Raw genomic sequence first — 27,839 nt, 5'->3', positions numbered from 1 at the left:
TAGGGTAAAGTCCATATTAAACCCTATTTCATGCGCATGTAAAGGTTGACGTCCCAAAGCTTTTGGCAATTTAGTGTATATGGGTATATAATATAGCACAAGTCATAATTTTCTGGTGTTTTTTTGTCTTTTTCTGTAGCTTGAAAGTTCTGGTCCCCATCAATTGCTATTGCATGAAAAAGAGCGACCATGACATTCTTTAAAATTTCCATTGAAGAAAGACATTTTTGGACATTTTTGCGTGAACTATCACTTAAAATCATGAACAAATGTAAAAAGTCAAAGCAAATAACAGCCTACTACAGGTGAAGAGTTAGTTTATTTTAATAGTCAATCATAACAGCGAGGAAGTGTGTTGCAAATTTTAGTTAAACCCAACTATGTTTTAATGTTCATTCATTACAATCAGGATAACGTGGCAATCAAAGTTTATAGTTTTGATCTTCTACCCCTCTGTACCGTCCTCTGGCCGACACGACCGTTTCTACAAATAGACCTGTTCTAGTGTGAGAGTATAAATAGGCTTGTAACAGAGTAGGCGGAGAGAAGTAGGGAGGGGCAGAGAGAGAGCGAGAGAGAGAGAGAGAGAAAAAAAGAAGTAAAGGAGGCGGGAGTGGATTACAAAGACCAAATATTTTCATAAGTCTCATTACACACAATTTGAATTAAAATGCCTCTCGCCCACACCATTAGGCCCCTGACCAGGATCCAATTCAAATAAACAATGTGGACAGATGATTGTGGTTGGAGACAAAGGGATTTGAAAATTGATTTGTTTGTGCATGGGTTAATTGACTTTTCTAGAGAGCTGGTGGGAGATTCAGAGGAGGCTGGCGAGCATAGAGAAGTCCAGTGACTAAACTGAGGCTGTCAGCAGTGGGTGGAACATGAGCCAGGCTGCATGCACAGACTTCCCCAATAAAAAAACCCAACTGATTTTAGGATTTACATATTATTTCTTGTCCATTCCAGTTCTTATAGGGTTCTTAAAAAATAATTAGTAAACAAATTGCATTATTGTTCTAAATAGTATTTAAGATTAGATTTTGTGCATCCTAGAAAATAGTGTTATCCTAGATACGGCGGCAGATAATTCAATGTTCAATTGTTTCTGGTAGATTTTAGTGTGCACCTATGCATGCGTTTTTGTGTGATATGACCCGTAACCTGTTAAACAACAAGTTAATTGTTAATGCTAATGTTAACATAAAAATGTTTGTTTGGTAAAGAATGTTTGGTATTAATATACATTTTTCTGATGTGATAGTATGTCGCATGGTTTCTAAAGTATTATTTATGAAATTGTTTATTTTATACAGCCAAGATGTATTAAATTGATCAAAAGTGACAATAAAGACTTTTACATTGATACAATTAAATAATTATTTTAATTATTTATTTTTAAATGAGAAAAAGTGTATCATGGTTTCCACAAAAAGAGAATGATTTCTTAAGACTCATTTGACACTGAAGACTTGAGTAATGATGCTTTGTCATCACAGGAATAAATTAGTTTAAAATATGGTAAAATAGTAAAGTTACATTTTAAATAGTAATTGTTTCACGATATTGGGTCAAATAAATGTAGCCTTGGTGACTCAAAAGACTCAAAAAGACATGACTTTTTTTTAAAACAATGAAAAAAAATCTTAGACATTTTGAACAACAGTGTAAGTATAAACTGAAAAGTATGTTGTGTACTTTTCCATCACCAGAAAAAGTATACTTTTAGAGCATAGTAGGCTTTCAATATGCAAGCGTGAATTCTGCAAGTGAGAAAATGAGAAAATGTTGTGCATGTGAAGGAATGTATTCTGTAGATTGAGTGATATAGAGAGAGGAAGTAAAGGGCATTGGCCCTAAAAGTGGCCAATTTGAGTATAAGCGACAGGCATGCGGGGAAAAAAGCCAGAGTTTCCATTGCTAATTTCCCACGGATGTCATCTGACCACTTTAAGGAATAGAACGCCCCACATAACAAACAAAACCTCAGAGTGTTTGTTTCTCCGCCAAAAGGCCATGTGAGGATGTGCGAGCCCTGCTTTTACAGTGACCTGAAGGAAGCCTGAGTTCAGAGAGTCTGGCACACTCAGTCTGACACAGTGGTCGATGCTTTATGCCATGTCTTAAGGGGTACTTCAGCGCTGGGAAGATGAATCTGTATTTAAACTGGGTCATCAATGTAATAGAAATGTGAAATTATTTTTGAATTTGGTGCCTTCTAGACTGAGAAAAGACAGAAAATGTATTTTTGTTTCATGGGGATGAAAGACTACAATTCCCAGAATGCTTCGCTGCCCTGTGAGGCCATTCCCAAAGCCACCTACTGGATTACTGTGACTGAGTTAGAGAAGACACTACAATTAAAAACTGAACGTGTCTGTTCAATATAATGAGTGAGTCACCGCGCGAGTATTACAGCACTGAGCACTAACTGTAGGAGTCAGATAAATGAGCTGATGAGCTCTCGTGATGAGAGCTGAGGTAATCGCGACTACACTCGCGGCATTCATTCACAATGCAAGTTCAGTCTGGCGTGTTTCAGTTCATGCCTTTGCAAGCCTAACTTTCATAGAAATTAATTTGAGAAGTTAAAAGACTTACATTGCACACCATAGCTCCGTTTAAATGAGTGCCTGTAGCTGAGCTGAGCTCTGTGTGATCTCCATCCCCCATGCGCGGGTGTCAAACATGCGGAAATGGCTCCCTCTGCTGGCTGTAGTCTTTAGCCTTTGGCCAAACATTCCTCCTATGATGCAAATATCGTCAATTTGCATCATAGGAGGAATTTTTCCAGAAATAAAATGCAATAATCTCATCTCAATTGGATATGAGGGGGGAAAGCACAATCATTTGAATATACTCCAGGGTTTCTACTGATACAAAGCCATATGCTAATCGCTGAAGTAACCCTTTAAAGGAATAGTTCATTCAAAAATGAACAGTTCATATTGTATCAAACTTGCATGACTTCTTAATGGACAAGAAGATATTTTAGTCTGTACTGTAGCTGTTATGCATACAACATTTTTTTGTCAAGACACCGAATAGACTCTGAATAACTATCCTTTTTTTATACAGATTTTTATAAAATATAGTTTGTTCACTATCTTCTTGTTGAAAGATTATGGTTTAATGTTTTTCCATTAAAAGTGCACTATTTAGTATTTTTGCAGTAAAATATACAAAAACCACCAGGCCAGTGTTATTTATTTTGTTCAGTTGAGTTCTTAAAATACCCCAAATGTTTCAAACTATTTGTAAATTTTGAGAAATTGCTATTTTAGCCAAGGACCCGGGACATCTGTGTGAGTCATCTGTCAATTGCGCCATATCTGCGTTTTCCTCGGTTTCCAGTTTTAATTAGCAGAAATGCTTTACTCTTAGCAGTGTGAATAAGCATCACAGCAGCCGCTGAGCGAAAGCACAGAGTAACCTTCAGAGGGGGACAGTAACTAAGTACATTTACTTGAGTACTGTACTTAAGTACACTTTTTGAGTATCTGTACTTTACTGGAGTATAATTTTTTTCTGGAAACGTATGACTTTTACTTAACTACATTTGAAAGACAAATATCGTACTTTTTACTCCACTACATTTCTATCAAGGTCGAAAGTCGTTTCTGTTGCAGCTCTGAAAGTCAGCGGATGATTTTTTTCTTCTTTAAAAGGTTTTTTGTTGTTGTTTCAGACAGTCTGTCAGGAATCACTCTTATAGGGTCATATACATTTTCCCATCTTTTTTTGAACATTGATCGGTTCATAGCAAAATGGAAGAAGACTGTTCTTAGGCACAAGTGTGTGCACCCATAGCCATACTTTGAAATTATGTTTCAGTTTAAAAAAAAAAAATCAAGATTAGCATAGTTGACATACACTTGGTGCATGTCTTATAAAATATTAAAAATATACACATCTGGGAGAAAGAGAAGAGTAAAGATGGGAGAATATCAGAAGTATATCAGTGTATTGGATCCGTGCATTCGGCCTTAAAGTGACAGCAGCTTTATAAAGAGCTTTGAAACTTATATACAAGTATTTAAATTAGTTTAAGGGAGCATCACTATATGACTTAAACCATGATGACAGTGTGCATTTATACAACAATAATAAAATAATGCATTGGCATAAAAAAGGAAATTTACTTTGATACTTAAGTACTTTTGAAAACAAATACTTCTGTACTTTTACTTGAGTAAAAATCAGTTTTTACAACTTTCACTTGTAACGGATTAATATTTGACCAGTAGTACTTTTACTCAAGTAATAGAGTTGTGTACTTTGTCCACCTCTGGTAACCTTAGAACATAATTTTAAACACATTTAAATGTATCTGATATGATAAACAGAGCTGCGTTACCTCATACTCATGACCGGAAAAGCGGAAATGGTGCCGGCGACTGTGTCCTGTCAAAATAAAAGTCCCGCTGCTCGCGAGCTTAACAATTGCTCCAGCAGCCTTGCTCCGCTTCCTCAACACTCAGTCCTGCTCTGCTTCATACTACAGTAACGTTAATAATCACATCCATGAACATGATTTCTGCCCGAGTCCTAGCCGGATTCTTTTCCACCGGCTGTGAGATGAAAACCACATGTCCCAAGATTCTGAGCTCAAACTTGGCGTCATCAAACAACGCCTTTGTTTTGAATGGGCGCCCTCTAGTGGACGAAAAAATGACATAGTGCAGCTTTAAGTTAATTTTCCAATAAAAGACGACACATTTTTTACATAATTTGTTACATTAAGCAAGATTTTGTCTATATGCTTTTGTTTTATGGAAAAAGAAACCATTTTGTTTTAAGTAGGAAGTAAAAAGTTTTAAAACAACTATTGTTTTAAGTTTTGTCTATCATTGCTCTATCAGTAGAGCCTTGCATCATATTTGGCTCAGTTCTAAGTACAGTAAGGTGGAGCACTAACGAATTGCCTTATTGCCTGATATTAAGCATGGTGGTGAGACAGCTTTTGAAAGACAGATCAAAGCAACCCTGTCACCTGATCAGACAATAGGGTGCTTTAAAAACATCTGTTTATTTATCCTGTTTCTTAGACAACCATTGTTATCTATTGACTTCAGCCACTCATCATAAATTCATAAAGATTTCACTAGAGCACATACTGATAGAAAAGCGTGTGCATTATTAGCAGAGCAAATATAATGCCCAATGACATAATTGTGCCTGCTTTTTTACACACTGGACCTGTAATGTCAATGTTCCCAGAGAGAAAGCGAGAGCAGCTCACACCGTCTGGAAAATATTACTCAGATTCCTGCAGGCGGGGTCTCTGATTATGTTGGCATAAGTGGGAAAGGGAGCGAGCGAGAATGAGAGATTGATAGTACCGAAAGAATAGGGGAGGATTTATATGAATCACAGTGTGCAATGCTGCACTTCTACATTTTGCAACTTATATTAATTCAGCTTCCCTGCCCATAGTTATGTCATTTGGAGTGTCCAGTAGAGGGCGCTGCTCTGTTTATGGTCAGTGGAAGTGACCTTGGTTAAGGTTTTACCTGAGTCCCGTCTTGTGTGTGTGTGTGAGTGTGGACTGAACAGGTGGTGTGTTGTGTTCTTACTGGGTGGAGAGGAGAAAATGAGGTGTGTCTTCATACATTAACCCTTTCAACCTATACCACAAGACTATAAAGCAAAAGTTCTGATGCGTAGCCATTTTTTCAGTCTCTTCACGATGATTCGCAGAGAGCTTTCGTAAGAGTTTGTCACAATATTTTAGCTGAATATAAATAATTTTATTCTTGGTTTTATCATTCTATCTCTTAAGAAATAATAATCTAACAGAAACAATAGCCATAAATCATCTGTATGCTAAAGTGGTGATAAATGCCTAGTGAGTGACATCAGGTTATAAACTAAAAGTATAGCACCATAAGCGAATGTGACCTGTGCACTTGGTCTGTTTTCTTTCCCGGGCAACGGAGCCAAGTTTGAGCACATTAATCTTACCTCCTTGACGGATCCCTATCTGAAATCTGCCTCCGATTTGCTTCAGCATGCACTGGGGCAGCATGGCAGGAGGAAAATTCATTTGGCTTAACCACTAGCTGCATTTCATCCAACATGTGATGCTAGTTACAGAGCTTTCCAGAGTTCTGAACACCAAATCAGTGTCAGTATGAGACGACGACACGTTTTTCTATATTATTTCTTACATATTTTGTTTGTAATATTCTCTTAAAGAGGCACAGGATGGTTTTTAATGTCAGGCACATGCAGGGCTACGACAGGGGGGCTGGAAAGTTTTAGCTTTCGCTGTAAATCCCATTGCAGGAGGACAGAGCAAATGAGTCAAGGAAGGCAGAGAGGGGGAGTGTGTCACTTTTCAGAAGGACTGACTTGTGCCTCCGTAGGCAGAGAGGAAGGGAGGGAGAGGGGGGGGGAGAGAGAGAGAGAGAGAGAGAGAGAGAGAGAGAGAGAGAGAGAGAGAGAGAGAGAGAGAGAGAGAGAGAGAGAGAGAGAGAGAGAGAGAGAGAGAGAGAGAGAGAGAGAGAGAGAGAGAGAGAGAGAGAGAGAGAGAGAGAGAGAGAGAGAGAGAGAGAGAGACGCAGGGAAAGGAAGGGAAGGAGAGGAAAGTTAAAGTTGAAGAAATGGCAGCTGGGACGCTCCCACACATGGTGCAGACAAAGTTAAAATAACAAACTCTGCACACTTTCTCAAATGAGAGCCGCTGTTTTGGAAATACTAATAATTCAAACACTTACAGCAACAAGCTGGGAAGAACGGGAAGATGAAGTACCGCGGCATGGTAAGAACCACAGCATGCTCCATACTAAACAAAAGCAGCTGGGAGATTTCTGCAGTGTCAGCGAGGGTCTTATGAAAGTGAAATATGTGGTTCTGGTCCAAAGGAGTCGATTTATTTTGCGTTTAGAATATGTAATGATTTGCTAGCATGACTGGAATGCAATTATGACAGGGAATATTCTATCTATCTATCTATCTATTAAAATATTTTACCAATTTATTAAAATAATTGATAACACCTGAGGTGTAGGTTATATACACACTGAAATTAAACTTTTTTTTTTTTTTACTTTTTAATAAGTGAATTTTTGTGTTATCCATTGACTAGGTTGTTCATTAAAGAATAGTTACTTCAGCAACGCAGACATAAATATATCGGCCGATCTCTAGTCGCTAAATAATGAAATGGTGATATAAATAGGGAATATCACTTTTCCCCTGAAAAGAAGGATTTGGAGTTAGTTGGTTCTATCAGGTGCTTATCCTATCTTGGGACCTTCTTTCGTGCCATTCATCTCATGGCATTCTGACTATCAGTATCTGTGTTCATGCCATAGTGTCGTCTCACAGTGAAGCAATATCTGGCTTTGAACCAGCAGCAGTCAATGTTAAATTCCAGGCTAGAAAGAGAGTGAGAGAGAGTGAGATAATGAAACTGGCGTCTGTCATCAGGCCATTCCACCCTACTACATTTCTTCCTGTCTGTGTCATCCACAACCTTCATCTGAAAGCCAACAGAAACCTCTAGTAACAAGCACTCCAGATTATGACCCTCATCCTCGTATGAGCTTTAAGTTTCACCCATTCAATGTCGTGATACGCTAGAGTGGCATTTGCAGAGCATCATTTTTTCATATTCAAATAAACACACCTCGCGGTCAGCAGCACTTCAGATGTGATCGTGTTTCAGCTTTGGTGCACATTTTGTCGTATGCAAATAACTGCAAAGGGTTTGATGAATGAGTGACTTTAGATTTACGGTATCTGGTGCAGTTTCATACGAGATTCCATTGAATTGCTAAACATCTGCACTGCTCACAGGAAGATCCAAATCTCAGGAAGAGGAAATTAAGTTTACATAGTGACATGCTGCTGTGAACGGGCTTGGAGATGTGAAATAGTTAGTTGTGAGATATTTAGAAAAGTCATAACTATACATTTATATATGATTGTGTAGGAAATGCTGTAAGAATTAAACTAGCCAGAAATAGTGTGACGGTCCCGTAAGCAGTTTGCAGTTCTACCGACTCGTGCTCTTCAAATGCCCTCTGGACATGAATGCCTTGCATTGTCCGGCAGGCTGAATTGAAGGATAACTTTTCACTATATCTTTTCCAAGTCAAAAAGAATGTGTGTGAGGGTGTTTAGCATGAGGAGGGGGTGCATATGATGTAAGGCTCTTCACCTGTTTAGACAGAGCCAGTCTCACCTGTCTGTCAACTTTCCCCCAGCCACCAGCTGACTTTCCAAACCAACCCCTTTAACACAAGGACAGCCATCGACTCAGCAGACTGGCGTGAATTACAATGCCACCCATGGAATTTCTCGCCATCTGGGTGGCGATAATTAAATGGACAATGTAAGACATCTGTGAAGATTTATTGATGAATATGGCTTATTACGTATGATGCGCATAAAGGCACATGATGGAGTCTTTGTGCAGTTTTTGTTTTTAGTACTTAAGCGTTTTATTGTCAGTTTCATGGCTAAGAGCGAGCTTTTTATTGTCAATATGCAAAACGGGGGCAAAAAAGTTGAATTACATTTAGAGAAGTGCTAAAAATGTTTTCTCCCTCTGACCAGCTGCATGAATCTAAGCTGCAGGACTCTGATCTTTTTGCAACCAAAAAGATTTTGGTTGTCAACCAAACTGGCATCAGACGTAACCTGGAACTCTAGACGCTCACTTGCAGTAGCAAATCTATTTTGCCATGAGTGTCGTCTAGCAACTCTCAATAGATTTCAGAGCTGGAAAAACCAAACTCTGGTCAGGCCAATTCACATCGCGTATAGAGTCGGAGGGCGGGCTTAACATAATGACGGCAGAGTTGTGGGGGCTCCGCATGCTACCTGTAAACAAAGAACCTGGCGAACCGCTGTCTTTGGAATTGGCTTTGGCTGCGACTCTGGAAGACTTAGAGTTAAGCTTTTCTTTAAATGTCCCGTTCTTCGCGATTCCATCTTTCAAACTTTAGTTAGTGTGAAATGTTGCTGTTGGAGCATAAATAATACCTGTAAAATTATAAAGCTCAAAGTTCAATGCCAAGCGAGATATTTTATTTAACAAAAGTTCCCTTTCAAAGCCAACAGCGAACGGCCGGTTTGGACTACAGCCCTGCACTTCCTGCAGGAATGATGTCACTAGAACCGTTTGTTGACTAACCCTCCGCCCACAAGTACACACAAAAAAGGGGGCGTGGTTTTGTTGCTCTCCCACATGGAGAAGAGCGCGCATTCAACGCTTGCATCTCCCCGTTATGGTAAGAGGCGGGACCTTTCCGGGCAAAGTGCACTAAATTGCTGTCCAATCACAACACGGGAAGCGCTGGCCCAATCAGAACTCGTTATATGTTTCTGAAGGGGGGACTTCATAGAACAAGGAAATCATCAGGCCGTTTTTAGGACAGAGAAAACAGCGCTGTACAGATAAGTAAATTGTGTGAAAAATACTGTGTTTTTTTACACACGAAACATGAACTCATGTTATATTGCACACTGTAAACATAATCAAAGCTTCGAAAACACGTGAAGAACGGGACCTTTAATAAAAAGAACAAAGAACGGCACTGAAATCATTCTTAAGAAGGTAAGATGTGTTCGAAGTTTGCTGAACGGATACGGCGAAAGTTTAATCTATCAACTATAGCTCTGCTTCTCCTTCTTCATTGGTCTGGTTGGTTGTAGCGCTATCCAATTGTGTGCAGAGGGAGTTTGAAAGACAACCATTTATCCCGTCCCTCAGATTGAACCCTGTCAATGGTGAGTTCCCAGACCAAACATCTCGATGTGGTTCTGGCTTGTCAGGCTACATCGGACGATGTCTACAGTGAAACACTGCGATGGAAGATAACATCAGGGTTGCTGTGGCGAGGTAGACCAGCAAGAGACATGGGAGTATCGAGCAAGACCGGGGCGTGATTGAGCTTCACCACCTCCCATGAGGGAGCTCGAAGGCATATAAGGACAAGCGACACCAGTGAAGGACAAGAGAGGACCAGGCCTGGAATTTATGTTATGGTTTTGTTTGTTTTATTATGTGTGTGTGTGTGGGCAGTCATCCATGAGGGGCTGCCCATGGTTTGCTTTCAGTTTGTTTATTTATTTTGGATTTAAAGTCTTTTAAATATTCTCCAGTTCCCGCCTCCTTCTTTCCTGGTTGACCAGCACAAATGTAACGCAGTTCATAATAAAGGGAAGGAAGGAGACTGGAACCATTGAATATTTAAAATACATTAATCCAAAATAATTAAACAAACTGAATGTAAACCGCGGTTTGGTTCCAATCGGGCCAAAAAACTAGGACTAGTTCGCAAAAGTAGGTTTTTCAAAAAATAATCCAAAATACCTGAAGGGCGACGAATCCCCTGGCAGGCGGATTGGGGTGAGCCTTCATGGCGTTGTAAACACTGTGAGTCCTATCAGCCCTCAAAGTTTTAAGTCTCTGCGGCTTACGGTTTGGTCTTCCCAATCACATTCAGGGGGAGAATGCTGATCCTTGGAAATTTTAACAATTACAATATGGTTTCAGTGCTACATGCATGAACCCCTAATGAACACAAAAAATTGGCTTTGTATTCTGCTTGGACAATAATAGTGGCCATGCTTGGGGAAAAAAAAAAAAATTATGAATGTATCATCGTTTTTAATGTAGCTGTGCCCCTCCACAAAAAAGTCTGTCTCCACCCCTTGTTCTTTCCTGCTGCCGAACAGGAGAGGAAAGAAAAGCGAGGTAAAAAGTGAGCCAGATGACTCAATCAGGATGGAAACAGTTGGTAACCTCAAAAGCTTGAAATCATAAGCAAGCAGACAAGATTTACTTTTTGCCGTTCTTTACCAGTCCTACTGAGAAGGGGAGGAGCACATGACTTTGCTCTGGATGTTCAGGAATGTGCCCTTTATCCACTGCCTTCGTTAATTATGAAAAAAAAACGCTCAGCACATTCTCCTCTTGTTCATCAACCGGGAGTTGTTAACTGTACAGAATCACTGACTTGCCCTTAGAGAAATTAAATTCTGGAGTCTTTGACTTGCTCGTTTACTCTTTCAAAAAAATCAATCTTTGTAATCATAGCTCTGCTCCCTATCAGTCTTTTTAGGAAGACTGCTAATGTCTTCTTGCAATGTGAGAAGTGCTGACGAAGGCAGCTTGACTCGGCAGATCTCCCTGACACAGCTCTGCTCACAAGAACCGAGCAAATCAGTAGGATGTTGGAAGGTCAAACAAAAGGCAGTTATTATTCCATTCTTACCAGTGCCTTTGTAAGCACAAATCTCTCCCTCTTTGATCTTTATTTTTCATAGAAGGTTAGAGTGAAATGGAGAATTAATAATTTGCCCACGGTCGTGTCTAGAGCCTTCAGTCTTTTGTTTTCAGAGTAGCATTTGGAAAAATTGAGCACATGGCAAAGGCTTGTAGCTTTTCTCATAGACCAGCAAGCATGGGGAAGGGGACCAGGGGTGGGAGCAGGATAGGAAATCCTTAAAGGCGAACAATGGTGTAATGAACCCGGTTTCTGGTGAAATTTATTAGGAAGGAGACTTGGGGGGACGAGTCTGCCTTCTGGTTATGGCATATTTATTGGTCTAAATGAATTGTTGGATTCATTTGTGTTGGCTTTTGGCAGCAGAAAGGGATTCTACATCTGACGCCCAGATCAGGCTCAGATCAGGATTTTTGGGGCCGATCACTGATTACCGAAAGCAGTTTTAGCCGATATGGTCACCGAAAAAAAGAATACTATTTTTAACAACAATGTATTTTAAAGCTTCAGTCTGTAACCAATGTTCCCTCAAATTTCTTTTCTCGCTGATCAAAACTTTTCTCTATTGGGCAGACATTTTGGTCACCTGAGCAAAAACATGCTTCATACCAGACCTACGGCCTATTGGACAACACTAGGATAAGGAATTAAGCCAGGATATCTTGCTGATCTTGTCATCTGTATGCAAAATTTTGTACACCGCTGTCGCATAAACGTACCCTGAACGCACATTCACACCAAGAACGATAGCGATAAGGAAAGATAACTGTATATTAGCAGATAAATTGAGCCAGGATCACCAAGATATCCCGGCTTAATCCCTTATCCTAGTTTTGTGCAATAGGCTCCTGTACAGCATACGTATTACGTAATCACACACACACACACACACACACACACACACACACACACACACACACACACACACACACACACACACACACACACACACACACACACACACACACACACACACACACACACACACACACACACACACACGTTGGTCTATGTGGTTTACAGGGACTCTCCATAGGCGTAATGGTTTTTATACTGTACAAACCGTATTTTCTATCCCCTTACACTGCCCCTGCCCCTAAACCTACCCATCACAGGAAACATTCTGCATTTTTACTTTCTCAAAAAACACCATTTAGTATGTTTTTAAGGCCATTTGAATTATGAGGACATTTGATATGTCCTCATAAACCACATTTATAGTGTAATACCAGTGTAATACCCATGTAGTTATACAATTTTGTGTCCTCGTAAACCACATAAACAGGCTCACACACACACACACACACACACACACACACACACACACACACACACACACACACACACAAAGTGGTTTCATCATGCAGTTATAACTTGAATGTGCCATTTCTGTTTTAATTAACCCTTGATGTAATTTAGTGATAAAAATCAAATTAAGCACATTTTAATTTGACTGAGATTATTTTTACAATGCTGTTAACTGTACAAATCTTCTTTACCAAGAAATACTATTAAAATAATATTAATAAAAAATTGTATTGGCAAGTATCCCTAAACAATCCCCTTGTGAGATCAATTCTTTATTAGGCTTACAATATAATATAATTATAACAGCCTATAATATAATATAAAAACTAATTTAAGTATTTAAACTAATATGGGCTATTATATCAGTTTAAATGCTTCAATTTGTATAAAAAACTGTAATAGCTAAGTATGTTCAAGGGAACATGTGAACATTTATAGTTATCTAAACATCTCTGAAACCCAAACCACACACACTCACATCTTTTTAAACTGACGTGTTACTGAGGTGTTTTGAGATTGCCATCTACACTTGGGCTAGGTGTAATTGTAAATGTCTGTTTTGTTACCGTGCATCATCCGTTATTTCCACCACTTAATAAAGCCACTCTTTTTTTAAAGCATGATGTTGTATTTCACATGTCTTTGCATTTCATGCTGCCTCTCACATTGAGCTATTTAACCACAAAAATGACTCACTGCCGCTCACAACATCATTCTTTTTATGAAACCTGTAAACTGCATTCACCGGGTCTAACACTATAGCGATACTAACTCTATAGCGGTTGAACAGAGCACTGCAATTATTTCTCATTTACAATCAAATGGATTTTTCTCCTCATTTTGCGTATGCCTAGCATTTTATTCTGTCTGCACGGCAGCACACGCACAATTTAGAGGGAACATTTTCCGTAACTTTTTTTTTGTTTAAAATGATCCAAAATCAATTTTGGATCAAGTACACAACAAACCTATATTTAAAACTATCACATTACCTTAGCCCGATTCACAACGATAAGCTTGTAATAATGTTGTATACTTAGAGTGGTATAATGGATTTCCACTGGACATTCAAGCATGTATTTGCATCATTACGTCATGTCTGTTTACATAAAAAAAGAGTCTGACTAGTAGGCTATAGCGCGTGTGATGGTGCTGCAGGTGATGGATCATTTATAGCCTTTTCTCACAGAAGCTGGAGTAAAACTAATTCCTCAAAACATTAGATTAATCTGCGCTGAGGAGCCGTGCCGACGTACAAATCGTGTACAGATGGTACCTCTGCAAATAACTGCAATTGCAGGTTTCAAACAGAGATGGTGACACACTTTAAGTATTTAAAAAAAGAGATGAGAAAGTATCATGAATTGACAACTCTTTATTTATTGGCAAGCAACATGTGCAACATATTCCATTCCCTCTCTGGTGATTAGGAACAGCTTACATCTTAACAAAGATAGCATTCCTGTGAAATAAAAATAAAAAAACAGAACAGTTTTCATCAACAGAATCCAATGTAAAACAACACTGCATAGTCTTCAGTGTATAAATTAAATATAGATGAATTCTACTAAAACTACTAAAGAGCAATGTGTCACTTTCTCTTTGTCTTTTCTTGTTTGATTAACGCTAATGACACGGGTGGCTGCAGGAAAATTAGGCTGCTGTCACTTTAAGGCCGAATGCAAGTATCCAATATACTGATACACGTGACTTATTTCCCAACTGTTTATGTTCCCTTTAGACATAACTGACAGGGTTTAAATGAATACTCACCAAGCCGTGCATTTTGACATATTTTTCAGTTTTAACTGTTAAAAGCTTAAAGTTATGGCCTCATGTCCCTCTCTCATGTAGCACGAATCCAGATGTTTCCAAGGTTGTGATGTAACAATTATCACCTTACCTATTATCTCTTTTGTAAACAAAGCTTCGTCCTTAACATATTCCTCCGGTTTCACAGACAAGGCTTAAGCTAGTTGCAGACTAAAATGCATGTTTGAGCTGTTTTAACTGAAAGCAACTTGCACTGATATATCTTAAAATATCTCAGAGCCATTGTTTTGTATCAAGATCCACACCAGTAATGTTTTTCCTAAGGCGCATTTATAAAAGCTAAATATCCGAATTGAATATGAGGCCTAATCCTGGCTTAATCTAAGCCCTGTTTGTGAAACCAGGCCATTATTTTTGAGTTGTCCAGCAAATGATGTAATGGTCTGTCTAGCCAGCATGTTTAGTTTTGATTATTACTCCACCACCAATTAGTATCTGTCATTTCTCTGTCACTGCAGTAGAACATGCAGACAAATAACAGAGACAAACACGTAAAGTATGTTCACTGCACACTGTTCTAATCTGTTTTTCAAATATGATATTTGGGAATGAGTGTCTGCACTCTTTATTTGTTTGAATCAAATATTCACACTACTAAACTTGAGCCAGCAAGTAACCACCTAGCAACCATCCAGATCACCCTAGCAACGCATAGCTATGAACTATCCTCTCTGACACTTTGACAAGGTTTATTTTTTGCATTTGTCCGGGACTTCAAATTGGTGTTTTGCCCTGAAAGATGAAAAAACACACATGATACTGAGCAATTAAATGTGGTTTGTGATTAATTTGTGAAAACTGGATTCCATGTTGGGTATGAAACCAGATTTGAGCTGGAAATTCAAAAGTGGCCCAATGGGGAACAAGTGCGAGAGCCGTGTCAGACTTTTAGAGTTAATGCAGCTCTGTTGGGGCATTCAGCAGGCTGAAGGATTGGGAATGAAGTCACTTCCTGGCACTACACTTGTCGACTGTTCTCGCTCGGCTGTTATGTTTTTCTACTGCTTGTTTTTTCCCCACCGTTAGCCTCCCTCTCGTTCGGCTCTGTTGTAGTCGTTGTACATCACCTTAATTAAAGTGCTTGCTCAGGTGTGCTGTATCTATCTCTCTCTGTCTCTCCCTCCAGGGGACGGACGCTGCTGTGTCAATAGCAAAACAACAGCCGTGGCAGCTGGTGCGTTCACACAATGTGACTGTGTGTATTTCAATGCATAATCACGCATTTGTTCATTTGAGTGTGTTTGTGTGTGTGAGTGGGTGTAAGTGCGCTTTTCTGTTTCAAGCTAGGAAGTGTCACCCATAGTCCTCTTTGATCAGGATTACATACATCAGATGACAAGTGACCTGCCTGAACTTAGTACATGTTTGTGTACTACTAGTTAATGCCTGTGCTAAAGAGCATCTCTGGACAAGGAACGACAGCTAAAGTTTTATCGACACCATGGATTTGTCAAATATTGGCAATCTAATGCGGAAAACCCAGGCCTCCATTTTGGAGAAGGGTCTTCTCTTTAAAAATACAGATGCAGTAATAGATGTGAGTATGATTGTGTTTCTGTTTTATCAGCACAATTGAGCTTGGGTGGAGTTGCACTGTTGTGGTCACTAATGTGTTAAAAGTGTGAAAATAGATGCTTTAGAGCTTCTCGTTTCTTTGTAAAGGTAATGCAACCAAGTTAATGATGGAGAAGACAGCCTTGTACCCTTATAAATAGTACTGTGGTGGTGGTGCCATTAAGCAACATGGGATCAGATGGTAATACTATGGTATTTAAATACAGGTGTACCATGATACTTATGATGATTACCATGTTCATATACAGCAGTGTTTGGTACTTCAAATAATACAGTACATTTTTGGGATGCACAATGTTAACCTTTTGGCCAGTATGATTAATTGCTGATTTTAAAATTTTAAAAACGCTGTTTTGTTTACATAAATTTAAAATAAAATACTACATTTTAATATACAGTTTGGAAGATTTTTTTTTTTTTTTTTAAGAGACAGTTAGACTGTTAGAGACAGTTTTGCCAAAGATTACATTTAACAGTATTATTAAATTATGAAAATCATAAAAAATTAGTGATCTTATATTGACCTATTTTTATCCTATATCAACCAATGTTGATGAATTAAGTCTTTTAGTGTTGACAAAGGCTGTAAATATTTTCTATTTTAATATATTTTAAAATGCAATTCCTGTGATGGCAAAGCTGAATTTTCAGCATCCTTACTCCAGTCTTCAGCGTCATATGATCCTTCAGAAAATGTTTAATGTGCTGATTTTCTGCTTAAGAAACTCCATGTCAATTCCATGTTCTTATCGATGCTGAAAACAGTTGTGCATCTTAATATTTTTTGGAAACCATGATACATTTTCATCAGGATTCATTTATGAATAGAAAGTTCAATAGAACCGCATTTAACTGATGTAGAGTTGCCCCTTTTGATCAATTTATGTGTCCTTGCTGAATAAAAGCATTAAGTTCTCACTGACCCCACATTTTTTAATGGTAGTGTTTCTTGCATTCCTAATCATATCACCACAAACATATCCTATCGTCTGCAAACCATGGAGTTAGTGGAGTTACCTTATCAAAATGGTCTTGGTAATACTTCTTGGTACTTTTTAGTGTTTTAGAATATTAACTTGACACAAATCCATTGTTCATATGGTGACATCTTGTTCGCAATTGTATGTGTGGTTTAGTGAGAAATACCTTTTACCAAATGCTTTAAGTTAAAAGTTTTATTTAGCTGGGTTTAAATGAGCTGAAGTCTGTATGATATGAAATGGGAGTGGTTATGATGGTGTGGTTGAGATTATTCTCAAGGCTCTCAGAGGGCCTCGTCATGCTGTGTGTGTTGCGGTGTTTATATATCACCTCGCCCTGCTCTGCGTCTAGAGACTCTAAGTGTAATTCTGTATCTCAATTCTGCTCTTTCTCTGTCAGGCTGTGGGCAGTGACGGAATCCGGGTCATGATGGAGAGCGCCCTGACAGCCAGGGACCGGGTGGGCGTGCAGGACTTCGTCCTGTTGGAGAACCACACCAGCGAGGTGGCGTTCATCGAGAATCTCCGCAAGCGGTTTAAGGAGAACCTAATTTATGTAAGAGCTGTTACCCCTGTTTTATTCACCCTTAAAGCTGAAATCTGAGTGTTGATGTGACCCCTGTGTGTTATTTGTCTCCCACAGACATACATTGGCTCAGTGCTGGTGTCAGTAAACCCCTACAAAGATCTGGAGATTTATACTAAACAGCATATGGAACGATACAGGGGCGTCAATTTCTATGAAGTCTCACCTCACATGTAAGGCATCAGCAAGAAGTCATTGTTATACACTATTCTGCTCTCATCTATTGTGTAGAGTAAGCCAATGGGAGGAATAATGATTTTTGTTTGCTATATAAGGACCACAACATTTGTCCGGTTCGTGCAAAATGTACATTTATGTAGATTAGGCCTACTCATTATTAAATAAGTATTAGTATAGCTATTAAATAGGCAAAGCCCTTGAAAGTTCTCCTATAATAGTTCTCCTACAATTGTAACATAAGGGCTTTTCACACTTGAAATATTTTACGAAAAAGTGCTAAAAATGTTTTTCCTCTCTGACCAGCTGCATGAATCTAAGCTGCAGGACTCTGATCTTTTTGCAACCAAAAAGATTTTGGTTGTCAACCAAACTGGCATCAGACGTAAGCTGGAAATCTAGACGCACCCTTGCAGCAGCAAATCTATTTTGCCATGAGTGTCGTCTAGCAATTCTCAATAGACTTCAGAGCTGGAAAAACCAAACTTTGGTCAGGCCAATCACATCGTGTATAGAGTCGGAGGGCGGGCTTAACATAATGACGGCAGAATTGTTGGGGTTCCTCATGCTACTTGTAAAACCTAGCGAACGGCGGTCTTTGGAATCGGCTTTGGCTGCGACTCTGGAAGACTTAGAGTTAAGCTTTTCTTTAATAAAAAGAACGGCACTGAAATCATTCTTAAGAAGGGAAGATGTGTTCGAAGTTTGCTGACCGGATACGGTGAAAGTTTAATCTATCAACTATAGCTCTGCTTCTCCTTCTTCGTTGTTCTGGTTGGTTGTAGCGCTATCCAATTGTGTGCAGAGGGAGTTTGAAAGACAACCGTTTATCCCGCCCCTCGGATTGAGCCCTGTCAATTGTTGTGTTTTCTGTCACCGTTTGACTTTTTATTTTTCTAATGTTTAATCAGTATCTTGGAAATGCTCCATTTTTCCTCAAATGTTGAATTTACTGTTTATATACAATGCGCAGTATTTCTTCATCTCAATGTGAGTTATCGATTGGTTGTCTGTTGCCAAGTGTCTAGCTGTAACATTCTAAATCTTATAGTTCAGCCAAAGCAGTTGACTGTATATTCACTATACCACGGTTTTCATCTCACACTGATAGCAGATGTGTAAAAACCATGGTTGGTTGAAAAAAAAACAAAAAAAAAACGCAGACCCTCTGTGGTGTCACCCTGCTCTTTCCTCACACTTAGCTTTTACACAACATTGTTACTGACACCTGAATGCTCATTTATGCGCTACTAAAGGAATGTTTTATTGTAATACTACCAGAAAAGGAAACTGAAGGAATCACATACAACACCAAAAGAGATTGCTTGAAATATTAAGGGTTGCATTATAATTAAAGAATGTTTTTGGAATAGAGATAATAAGTTAGTTTATTAGTTTATTCGGTTATTTATCCAAAGAGAAAAAAAAACGAAACAAAATTTTAAAAGGAACAAACCATTTTAAATTAAATTATATAATCCTTCAACATTTCAAAGTTAATAACGTAATAATTCATAGTAATTATTAATAGTAATAATAATTTTTTTCTATTAAGTATTATAAATATTTGAATTGTGATTTTATTTTTTATTATTGTATTTTATTTTTTTGCTTCAAATATGCACATTTTAATTTATGAATATTTAATTTGTATTTATCTACTTAAGCAACTGAAATACTTCCTTTGTTTGGATTTTTTTATTATAATAATTTGTATTATATTAATATTATTGTTGTTGTTGTTGTATAATGCATAACTAAGCATTTATGACCTTGACATATTCCCCATACAGTTATGCTGTGGCTGATAATGCGTACCGCTCCATGCGGACTGAGAGACGGGACCAGTGCATCCTCATCTCAGGTGAGAGTGGTGCTGGCAAGACTGAAGCCTCCAAAAAGGTTTTGCAGTACTACGCCATCACCTGCCCTGCCAGTGAGCACGTGCAGACCGTCAAAGATCGCCTGCTACAATCCAACCCTGTGCTGGAGGTAAACATGTACACAATCTAAGCCAACATGTTTCATCACGACATACAATTTTACTAATCTCCAAATGCCGGCGTATGGTGGTGAGATCACTGTGCTGTAATTGTTGCCCTGGACTGCTGTCACAGCAGAAAATGCTCTGAATGACTCTCGGTGATGCCAAGGAAAAGAGCAGAGTTTATTCTGAGCAGTTTGTTGTCGTGGTTTCAGTATAAATCTCTCCAGTAATTATACGCCACTGTTATTATCTGTGCGATAAGGCTGGGGCATACATGAAGGACGTCTAAAAATGGGAAGGCCAACGGAAGCAGGGCAGACTGCCGTTCTGCCAGATGTTTTACAGATGTGGTGCTTCCCCGGAAACTAGCAGTGTCTGTGCATCTAGTAGAGTGTGTATATAATCGTATTTGTGTAATTATAAAGACATAATTTTCCCTTCGCATATTCTTTGTTTTCCTTACTCTTCTCTCAGGCCTTTGGAAATGCGAAAACCTTACGAAATGACAATTCCAGTCGCTTTGGAAAATACATGGACATTCAGTTTGACTTCAAGGTGAGTTTCATCATTTGTTGAACAATATTAACGTTATTACATGCACATCAAGCAAACTCACGTCTCAATTGCTATGATCCACCTTCTGTCGATACACCTTTACCCCTACAATTCTCTCCTTGGGTTGGGGATTTGGCTGCATCCACCTGCGTGTTTACGTGTTTGTGTGTTTGTGTGAAATTATGCATGCTTGCATGCGTGTCAGAAACCCGGTATTATCCCCTCTGCTTCTCCCTTTGGGTGTCCCCGTTGGCAGGGTGCTCCGGTAGGAGGTCACATCCTGAATTACTTGCTGGAGAAATCACGTGTCGTACACCAGAGCCACGGCGAGAGGAACTTCCACATCTTCTATCAGCTCATTGAAGGAGGAGAGGACGATCTTCTGAGGAGGCTGGGCCTGGAGAAGAACGCCCAACAGTACCAGTATCTGGTGAAGGTGAGAGACAGACCTCACACACTTGTTATGATTAAAGCTGATGTCTGAGGTGGAAAGAAAGCTGTACATTTAAGAAAAAGCTGTGGCTTAATAGTTGGCACACATGCTTCAGACACATTGGGTCATGCTGGTCAAGTAAAAGATGCTGGTTAAAATCTGAAACTTGTTGTGTCTTGCTCCCATGTCAATGTCTGTCTGTTTTCCCTCCATTAGTTATGAAAGCTTGGGTTTTTAATTGATAGTGTTTGCTTCTGTTGAAGGTGTTAGCAGGGGTGCCGCCAGAAATTCTGGGCCCTATGGAAAACAAAATTTCTGGGCCCCCTACAATTTTTACAGATAAAATTTAACCCAATAAACATGCCCTGTATACTTTAAAAAAGATATGTAGCACATTGCATAGTTAAAATGTCTAAAGATTTGTACAAAGCCTACAAAAACAAGAAACAAATATAGAAAGATGTACTTGTTTACATAAAAGGGAGAACATTTATTATCTCAATTGCAATTGCAAGCACAACAGAACATATTGTACACATATTGAGATATATTTTACATGAACAAGCTTTAGCTGGGTCCACCTGCTCAATCAGGAAACATCAGCTAGAACTAACTCATAATTAAATCAGTCAAGGAATAAAAATAGCTAGGCCAAAAAGGGCTCAAAATCAAGACACACCAGGAGTAATGCCAGGTGTGTCTTGGTATTACTCATTCAACCTATTGTAAGTCGATGTATCCTCCCAAGAGTCTTGAAAATATATTATGAAGGTTGAAAAGTTACCTGGTGCTGCTTTAAGAACATCAAGTAAGACAGCATCGATCGTAGCAGCAGCACTGTCACGTGACAGAACATACACATGGCAAACTGATTTTGTAATTTTTGAAGCGTGTAGATTACTTTTTGTTTATCATCATGTGGCGAACACAGTAGATAAGACGTGTTTAGAGGCTTCAATCTTCGTAAAGTTTCGCGCTCAGGCTCACCTTGTTCATTTGAGACGGGGACGGGGGGCGTGGGAGAAGGGTGTGCAGCAGCCACTGAATCTGTGTCTACGAGACATGATAACCCGGAGACAGCACATCAGAGATGTATTGTTGGATGTAAATTATAATTCAGTAATTATTTTAGCTAGATAAAAGCAGGTCATGATGTAGCAACAAAAATAAGTAGGCTAATTCTGAAAGTTTTGGAATAACGTTAGAGGAATAGGGCAAGCTGCCTTTCTTTTTGAAAAACTGTGTGACATACTGTAGACTTCGGCGTTCTCTGTCTTCTCTTTCCTTCTTTCCATTTTTGATGCCCCGACTTTTGATGTGACATACCTGCGTGTGTCACTGTCTGCGCTTCATCATAGCAAGTGCAATAACCAAGAGCTCACGCTAGCGCGGACCGCACAGGTGGAATGAACCATTGTGAGGGAGGGGGGAGAAGGTTGTGACTGACATTTTGAAATTAGTTTTTTAAATATAAAATCTATGGTCAAAACGGACAAAATACACATTTACTGCATGATGGGCCCAAGCACATTTAATGTATGTATAAAAAAGAGAAAATAAATAAGAAAATAAAAAGGGGGTCTGCTCTTCTGGGCCCTAAATCAGTCTGGGCCCTTAGAATCGTCCTAACCTTCCACCCCTTTACGGCGCCCTTGGGTGTTAACCTGTATTATTTGTTAAAAATCACATTAAAAAACAGCAGAATTCATGGTGAAAACCTAAATACCCATAAAGGTGTACAGAAAAAACCCAAAATGTTCCAAAATATCTCAATAATTATGCAACACAGCAAATTAAGTTATCAAGTTGGTCAAAATACACAAATATTTGAATATGCATATTTTGCAATAAACTTAAAATATTGCTTTTATTTATGTATATAATAAAAAATAATTCAGTAGTTTTATATTTCTCTTTTATATTTTGATTACGCTGTTCGCAATGCTTCATGGGATTGTAGTTCCCCTTCAGTCTGTCACATTCGATGTTACATCGATACTGACATGGGTCTCACTTGGAAACCCAATCATATTCAGGTAGTAAGAAAACGGGCCTATGAAGATTGGTGAGTGAGATTAGTATGCCATGCCACTTCCACTGGAGAAAAGGTGTGTTTCGCCCCACAAGCAATTTCACCCCAGGGCTTCAAAACAAAAGAGCAGTTTCCCTAAAAGTGCAAAACACAGGTGACTTTGTGTCTTTTTGAAGATGGCATTGCACCCGTGTGCTTCTGGATACAGTCGGAGATGATAACTGTCTCACATGTCTCGGCCGTCAACAAGCTGAGGCAGAGTTTGTTATTGGTTCATGTTCTCAATGTTGGAACATGACCATCACGATTGTTGAGATCAAGACTCGAGAACCTTGAAAAAGATCTAGGCACCCTAGATCACTCTTGTACTTTGGTTCCTTTGGCCTGGAACAAAAAACAAAAACAAAATATAGTCCTGGTCCTCTTAGTGTTCACACTGGTATTTTTAACAGCGAACCTAATAACCAAATAATAACCAGATATTGATGAGGCACTTTACCTCCTCGTTGCTCCACTTTTGCCCTCTAACATTACTCATTTTGGATACACCGATCTTTCTGCGTTGTCAAATCAGCTGACTTGTAGCGTCACATTTTGTGACATTGCATCCTGTTTTTGGTTAGTTTACATGTCTTTGGTCCGTGTTGCATTTATATATCAATCGAACCGCACCAGAGTTCGTTTGGAAGCTTGTTTGGTACGCACCAGGGTTCGGAATGCAGCGTTCACATATGTTCAAACGAACCTCACTAACTGAGCAATCGCACCAGGGTTTGTTTTAATTGAACCAAACATTACAAACGCACCCTTAGAGCCACTTCAGTTAATAAGCAGGGTGAGGATTGTAGTGGAGGCTTTCCTGCCAGATCAGTCCCCACGTGCCTGATGGACTCTTGCAAGTCCATCAGGCCAAAGCACTAAAAAAGCTGCATGAGAGTAATTCTGAGACAGGGTTGATGCAGGAACTGTGCATGACAACTGAGTATTACCTCAGGGCGATGAAAGTCATGCCACAGGCCCTCGGCCAGACATTGTCCACCATTAAGTACACAGTCTTACACCGTCTTCTACCTTTGTAATTTTTGCTTCATATCAAAGTTTATAGTGTTGTGATTCATCTCTTAGCTGATAGGCTTGATTAATGGCTTTTAACTGTATAACAAAGACTTTTTTAATTCCTATGGGAGATTGAATGAAAAAAAAAAAAAAACTTCCGGAACCAAAGCTATACCAACTCTTAAATATTTCACATTGTGAATATTTCTTGCAATGTGACTACGTCATTATTTCTTATTATTGCGACTTTATATCTCACAATTGTTTTAAAATAGCTACAGTCCTTAAGTTTTGCCTCTGTGTCACCATATCTGTTTGAAACTAGCAGTTGCAGTTATTTGCTGAGTTATCACCTGTACATGAGTTGTGCATCGGCGCGCGCGGCTCCTCAGCGAGGATGAATCTAATGTTTTGAGGAGTGTGTGTGGCTTGCTGACAGTCACCGCACCTGTGTGGATACTGTACTTCAGAATCACAGATTCTATGTCTTGGAGTATAACCTAAATTAGAAGTAACATGTCTACCTCTTTTGGAAACAAAACCTTACATTAAATAGCGCTACCAACAGTGATTAAATCTAAACTAAATCAAACCGTCCAAATTATTTTTATTGTTATACTTTGTTCTCAAATGGTTAATATTTACAGCATTAGCACTGCGTGACTAAGTGTATTTTATTGTGTATTAGCGTTACCTGTAGATTTAAAGTCTGTACAGGCTCTTTTACTTTCAACTATGGGTGAATCTCCAGTTGTCACTGATGTGTATTGGCGCGCGCGGCTCCTCAGCGAGAATGAATCTAATGTTTTGAGGAGTGTGTGTGGCTTGCTGACAGTCACTGCACCTGTGTGGAACACATTTGGGACTTTTGAGTTTACAACCCGCCATCAAAATGATAAGTTGAATTACTCCAGCTGCTGTGAGAAAAGGCTATAAATGATCTTCTGAAGAACATGCGGCCCCCTCCTACTACTTGCCGGACTCCTTGTTGATGTATACAAACGTGACGCAAAAAGACACAAAGACATGCTTGAATTTCCAGTTAGAAAGTCCATCATTCTACTCAAATTATACCACATTATTACAAGCTTTAATACTTTACAATTTTTAGTATTTCTTGTTATTGCACTTGGGTAATGTCAACTTTGTTTCTAATTATTTATTTTATTTTATTTGTCTTTATTACCACTATATCTCACAGTTACAATTATTTCTTGCTTTTGTAACTTTCTTTCTTATGAGTGCTACTCAAAAAAAAAAGTGACTTCCTATTTCACATTATGACTGTCTTATTTCAAACTCATTTTTTTACAGAAACAGGATTTCATTATCAATAGAAATTTTAACAAAGCCCCCCCAAAAATTCCAGTTCAGTTTACCACATGCATTTATGTTGGACCTGTATATGAGTATTCATCATAAATGGCATCATAAATTTTCCCACAAGTATGCAGGAATGTCCCTTCCTCTTGCTCCCCTGGTGTTTAATAGAGGAAGTCAAGAGGAACCCCTCCTCCCTTGGTTTCCTCTGTTGTGCTGAGTGTGTGTGTGTGTGTATGTGTATGTGTGTGTTTTTTAGGGTAACTGTCCCAAAGTGAGCTCCATTAACGACCGCAATGACTGGAAGATAGTGAGGAAAGCCCTGAGCGTCATTGGCTTCAGTGATGATGAAGTGGAGGTATGACCGACCACTCACAATGCACAGACATGAAATATAAGTGAATGTTCTTCTCTTAGAAATAGAAAGTTCTTCCTCTTTATCTCAATCTTTTCTTTAATGCACGCCCGTCTTTTTCCCCACAGGAGCTTTTGAACATTATTGCCAGTGTATTACACTTGGGGAATGTCCAGTACGGAGGAGAGGACAGCGGCAATGCATATATCACTACAGACACACAGATTAAATACTTAGCCAGGGTAAAAGGATAATTTATTTATATTACTGGGCTATGATCACATTTGCATAATATCACAGTTTTATGCAAAAACCTCTAGTAATGTTTCCTTTTTTGAAAATGCTTTGTTGAAAAAGTTGACTGTGTGTGTGTGTGTTTTTGTGATATTGCAGTTGTTAGGTGTGGATGGCACTGTTTTTAAAGAGGCTCTGACACATAAAAAGATCATTGCCAAAGGAGAAGAGGTATGTTCCCAATCTTTTAGCGTGAAAATATGAATTATTCCTTTTGCTAAGGCAAGCACCTCTATTACTTGTTATGGAGAGATGTGCTATTACTTTTAATCATACTAATGATTTTTGGCTGGCAGATGATAAAAAGGGTGAAAAAAAATCACATAGATTTACATCATATGAAGACTGAGTCATGTGTCTAAGAAACTGAATGTCTAGAGACTTTCAGGTGGGCGGCAGGTGTAACGTATGTAAGCACCACTAACATTTTCTTCAAATCTTGAAACGGGATAGAATTTCAAAAGACATTCTCATTAAAGCTTGTACGCAAACCATCTGTTATAAAATAGTAGTGTGTAGCTTTATTTATTTTTCCATTTAACAGTTGGTTTTAAAGTTTTAAAGTTGTATGTGTTTACAGATGTAATAATTGTTTATGAATGTTTCCCATAATTCCACTTTCTGTGTTTGGGTTGTAGCTGATGAGTCCTTTGAATCAAGAGCAGTCCGCTTCGGCACGGGATGCCTTATCTAAAGCCATATACGGTCGTACTTTTACTTGGCTGGTCAACAAAATTAATGACTCTCTGGCCTTCAAGGTATGGACTTATTCTGCTGTTAAATACTCATCTCCATGGCTTTGCACATTTTCTATTTGTATACTGTAGTTACCTAATGTGAATGTTTAGCGCCCCCACGTGGAGAGAGCTTAGAAATGAAACACGATATAACTACTCCAGTTTTCCGACTGGAGTTATTGGAACACATTCTCACCATATGATGTTACAGTCAGTGTATGTTTAGTCTGAATGGTGTGCCACAGCTGTTGTTGAATATTTCTGTGCTCTTAATGTCTCGCAGGATGATTCATTCAACAGTAAGAACGCCTCTGTCATTGGTCTGCTTGACATCTATGGTTTTGAGGTCTTTCAGACCAACAGGTAGAGTAAATATATAACATAATATATGCTTTATATTATAGTCATGCATTTAATATTGTATGTACTATTTATTTTATATATTACAAGTGAAAATGTGATTATTATTTAAATATTTAAAATAAATAATTAAATGCCATTATGTTAGTTTTATATTTAATCAAATATTTTATTCAAAATATTTTATTCATATTTAGTATTTTTGTATAATATTAATACATTATATACACCGATCATGCATAACATTATGAAGTGAATAACACTGATTATCTTTTCATCACGGCACCTGTTAGTGGGTGGGATATATTAGGCAGCAAGTCAACATTTTGTCTTTAAAGTTAATGTGTTAGAAGCAGAAAAAATGGGCAAACGTAAGGATTTGACAAGGGCCAAATTGTGATGGCTAGATAACTGGGTCAGAGCATCTCCACTGCAGCTCTTCTGGGGTGTTCCCGGTCCATAGTTTCAGTATCTATCATGTGGTCAAAGGAAAAACCAGTGGTGAACCGTGACAGGGTCATGGGTGGCCAAGGCTCACTGATGCACGTGAGGAGCAAAGGCTGGCCTGTGTGGTCTGATCAAACAGATGAGCTACTGTAGCTCTAATTGCTCAAGAAGTTAAAGGAACACTCCACTTTTTTTAAAAAATAGGCTCATTTTCCCAGTCCCTTAGAGTTAAACAGTTGAGTTTTACCGTTTTTGAATCCATTCAGACGATCTCTGTATCTGGTGGTAGCACTTTTAGCATAGCTTAGCATACATCATTGAATCAGATTAGACCATTAGCATCGCTCTCAAAAATGACCAAAGACTTAATTTTTTCAAAGATAATATTTTTCCAATTTAAAACATTTCTATTCTGTAGTTACATTGTGTACTAACACCAACGGAAAATTAAAAGTTTAGATTTTTATACCTATTATAGACTATTCTCTCATTTCTGTGTAATAATCAGGGAATTTTGCTGTCATGCCATGGGTGCAGCAGCGCAGTGATATTACGCAG

At 38.7% G+C, this 27,839-nt stretch overlaps 1 protein-coding gene across 4 annotated transcripts in view; it reads left to right on the top strand.

Annotated features, from left to right (window-relative positions):
* myo1cb (myosin Ic, paralog b) overlaps positions 1-27,839 on the top strand; it is a 54,659-nt gene that overhangs the window by 16,572 nt on the left and 10,248 nt on the right. For 2 of the 4 annotated variants that reach the window (XM_067450553.1, XM_067450555.1), the window contains 10 exons: positions 17,343-17,498; positions 17,586-17,701; positions 19,499-19,697; positions 20,167-20,247; positions 20,504-20,683; positions 25,348-25,446; positions 25,572-25,685; positions 25,837-25,908; positions 26,376-26,495; positions 26,758-26,837. In XM_067450553.1, coding sequence (XP_067306654.1) covers positions 17,343-17,498; positions 17,586-17,701; positions 19,499-19,697; positions 20,167-20,247; positions 20,504-20,683; positions 25,348-25,446; positions 25,572-25,685; positions 25,837-25,908; positions 26,376-26,495; positions 26,758-26,837 — 1,217 coding nt within the window. Of the gene's footprint in view, positions 1-6,554; positions 6,767-15,661; positions 15,925-17,342; positions 17,499-17,585; positions 17,702-19,498; positions 19,698-20,166; positions 20,248-20,503; positions 20,684-25,347; positions 25,447-25,571; positions 25,686-25,836; positions 25,909-26,375; positions 26,496-26,757; positions 26,838-27,839 lie in introns of those variants that run through there. The other 2 variants (XM_067450554.1, XM_067450552.1) reach the window with 2 other exon arrangements.

The sequence above is a fragment of the Pseudorasbora parva genome, chromosome 8 (genome assembly GCF_024679245.1).
Source record: "Pseudorasbora parva isolate DD20220531a chromosome 8, ASM2467924v1, whole genome shotgun sequence".
Lineage (NCBI taxonomy): Eukaryota > Metazoa > Chordata > Actinopteri > Cypriniformes > Gobionidae > Pseudorasbora > Pseudorasbora parva.
This window is presented reverse-complemented; position numbering and strand designations above follow the sequence as displayed.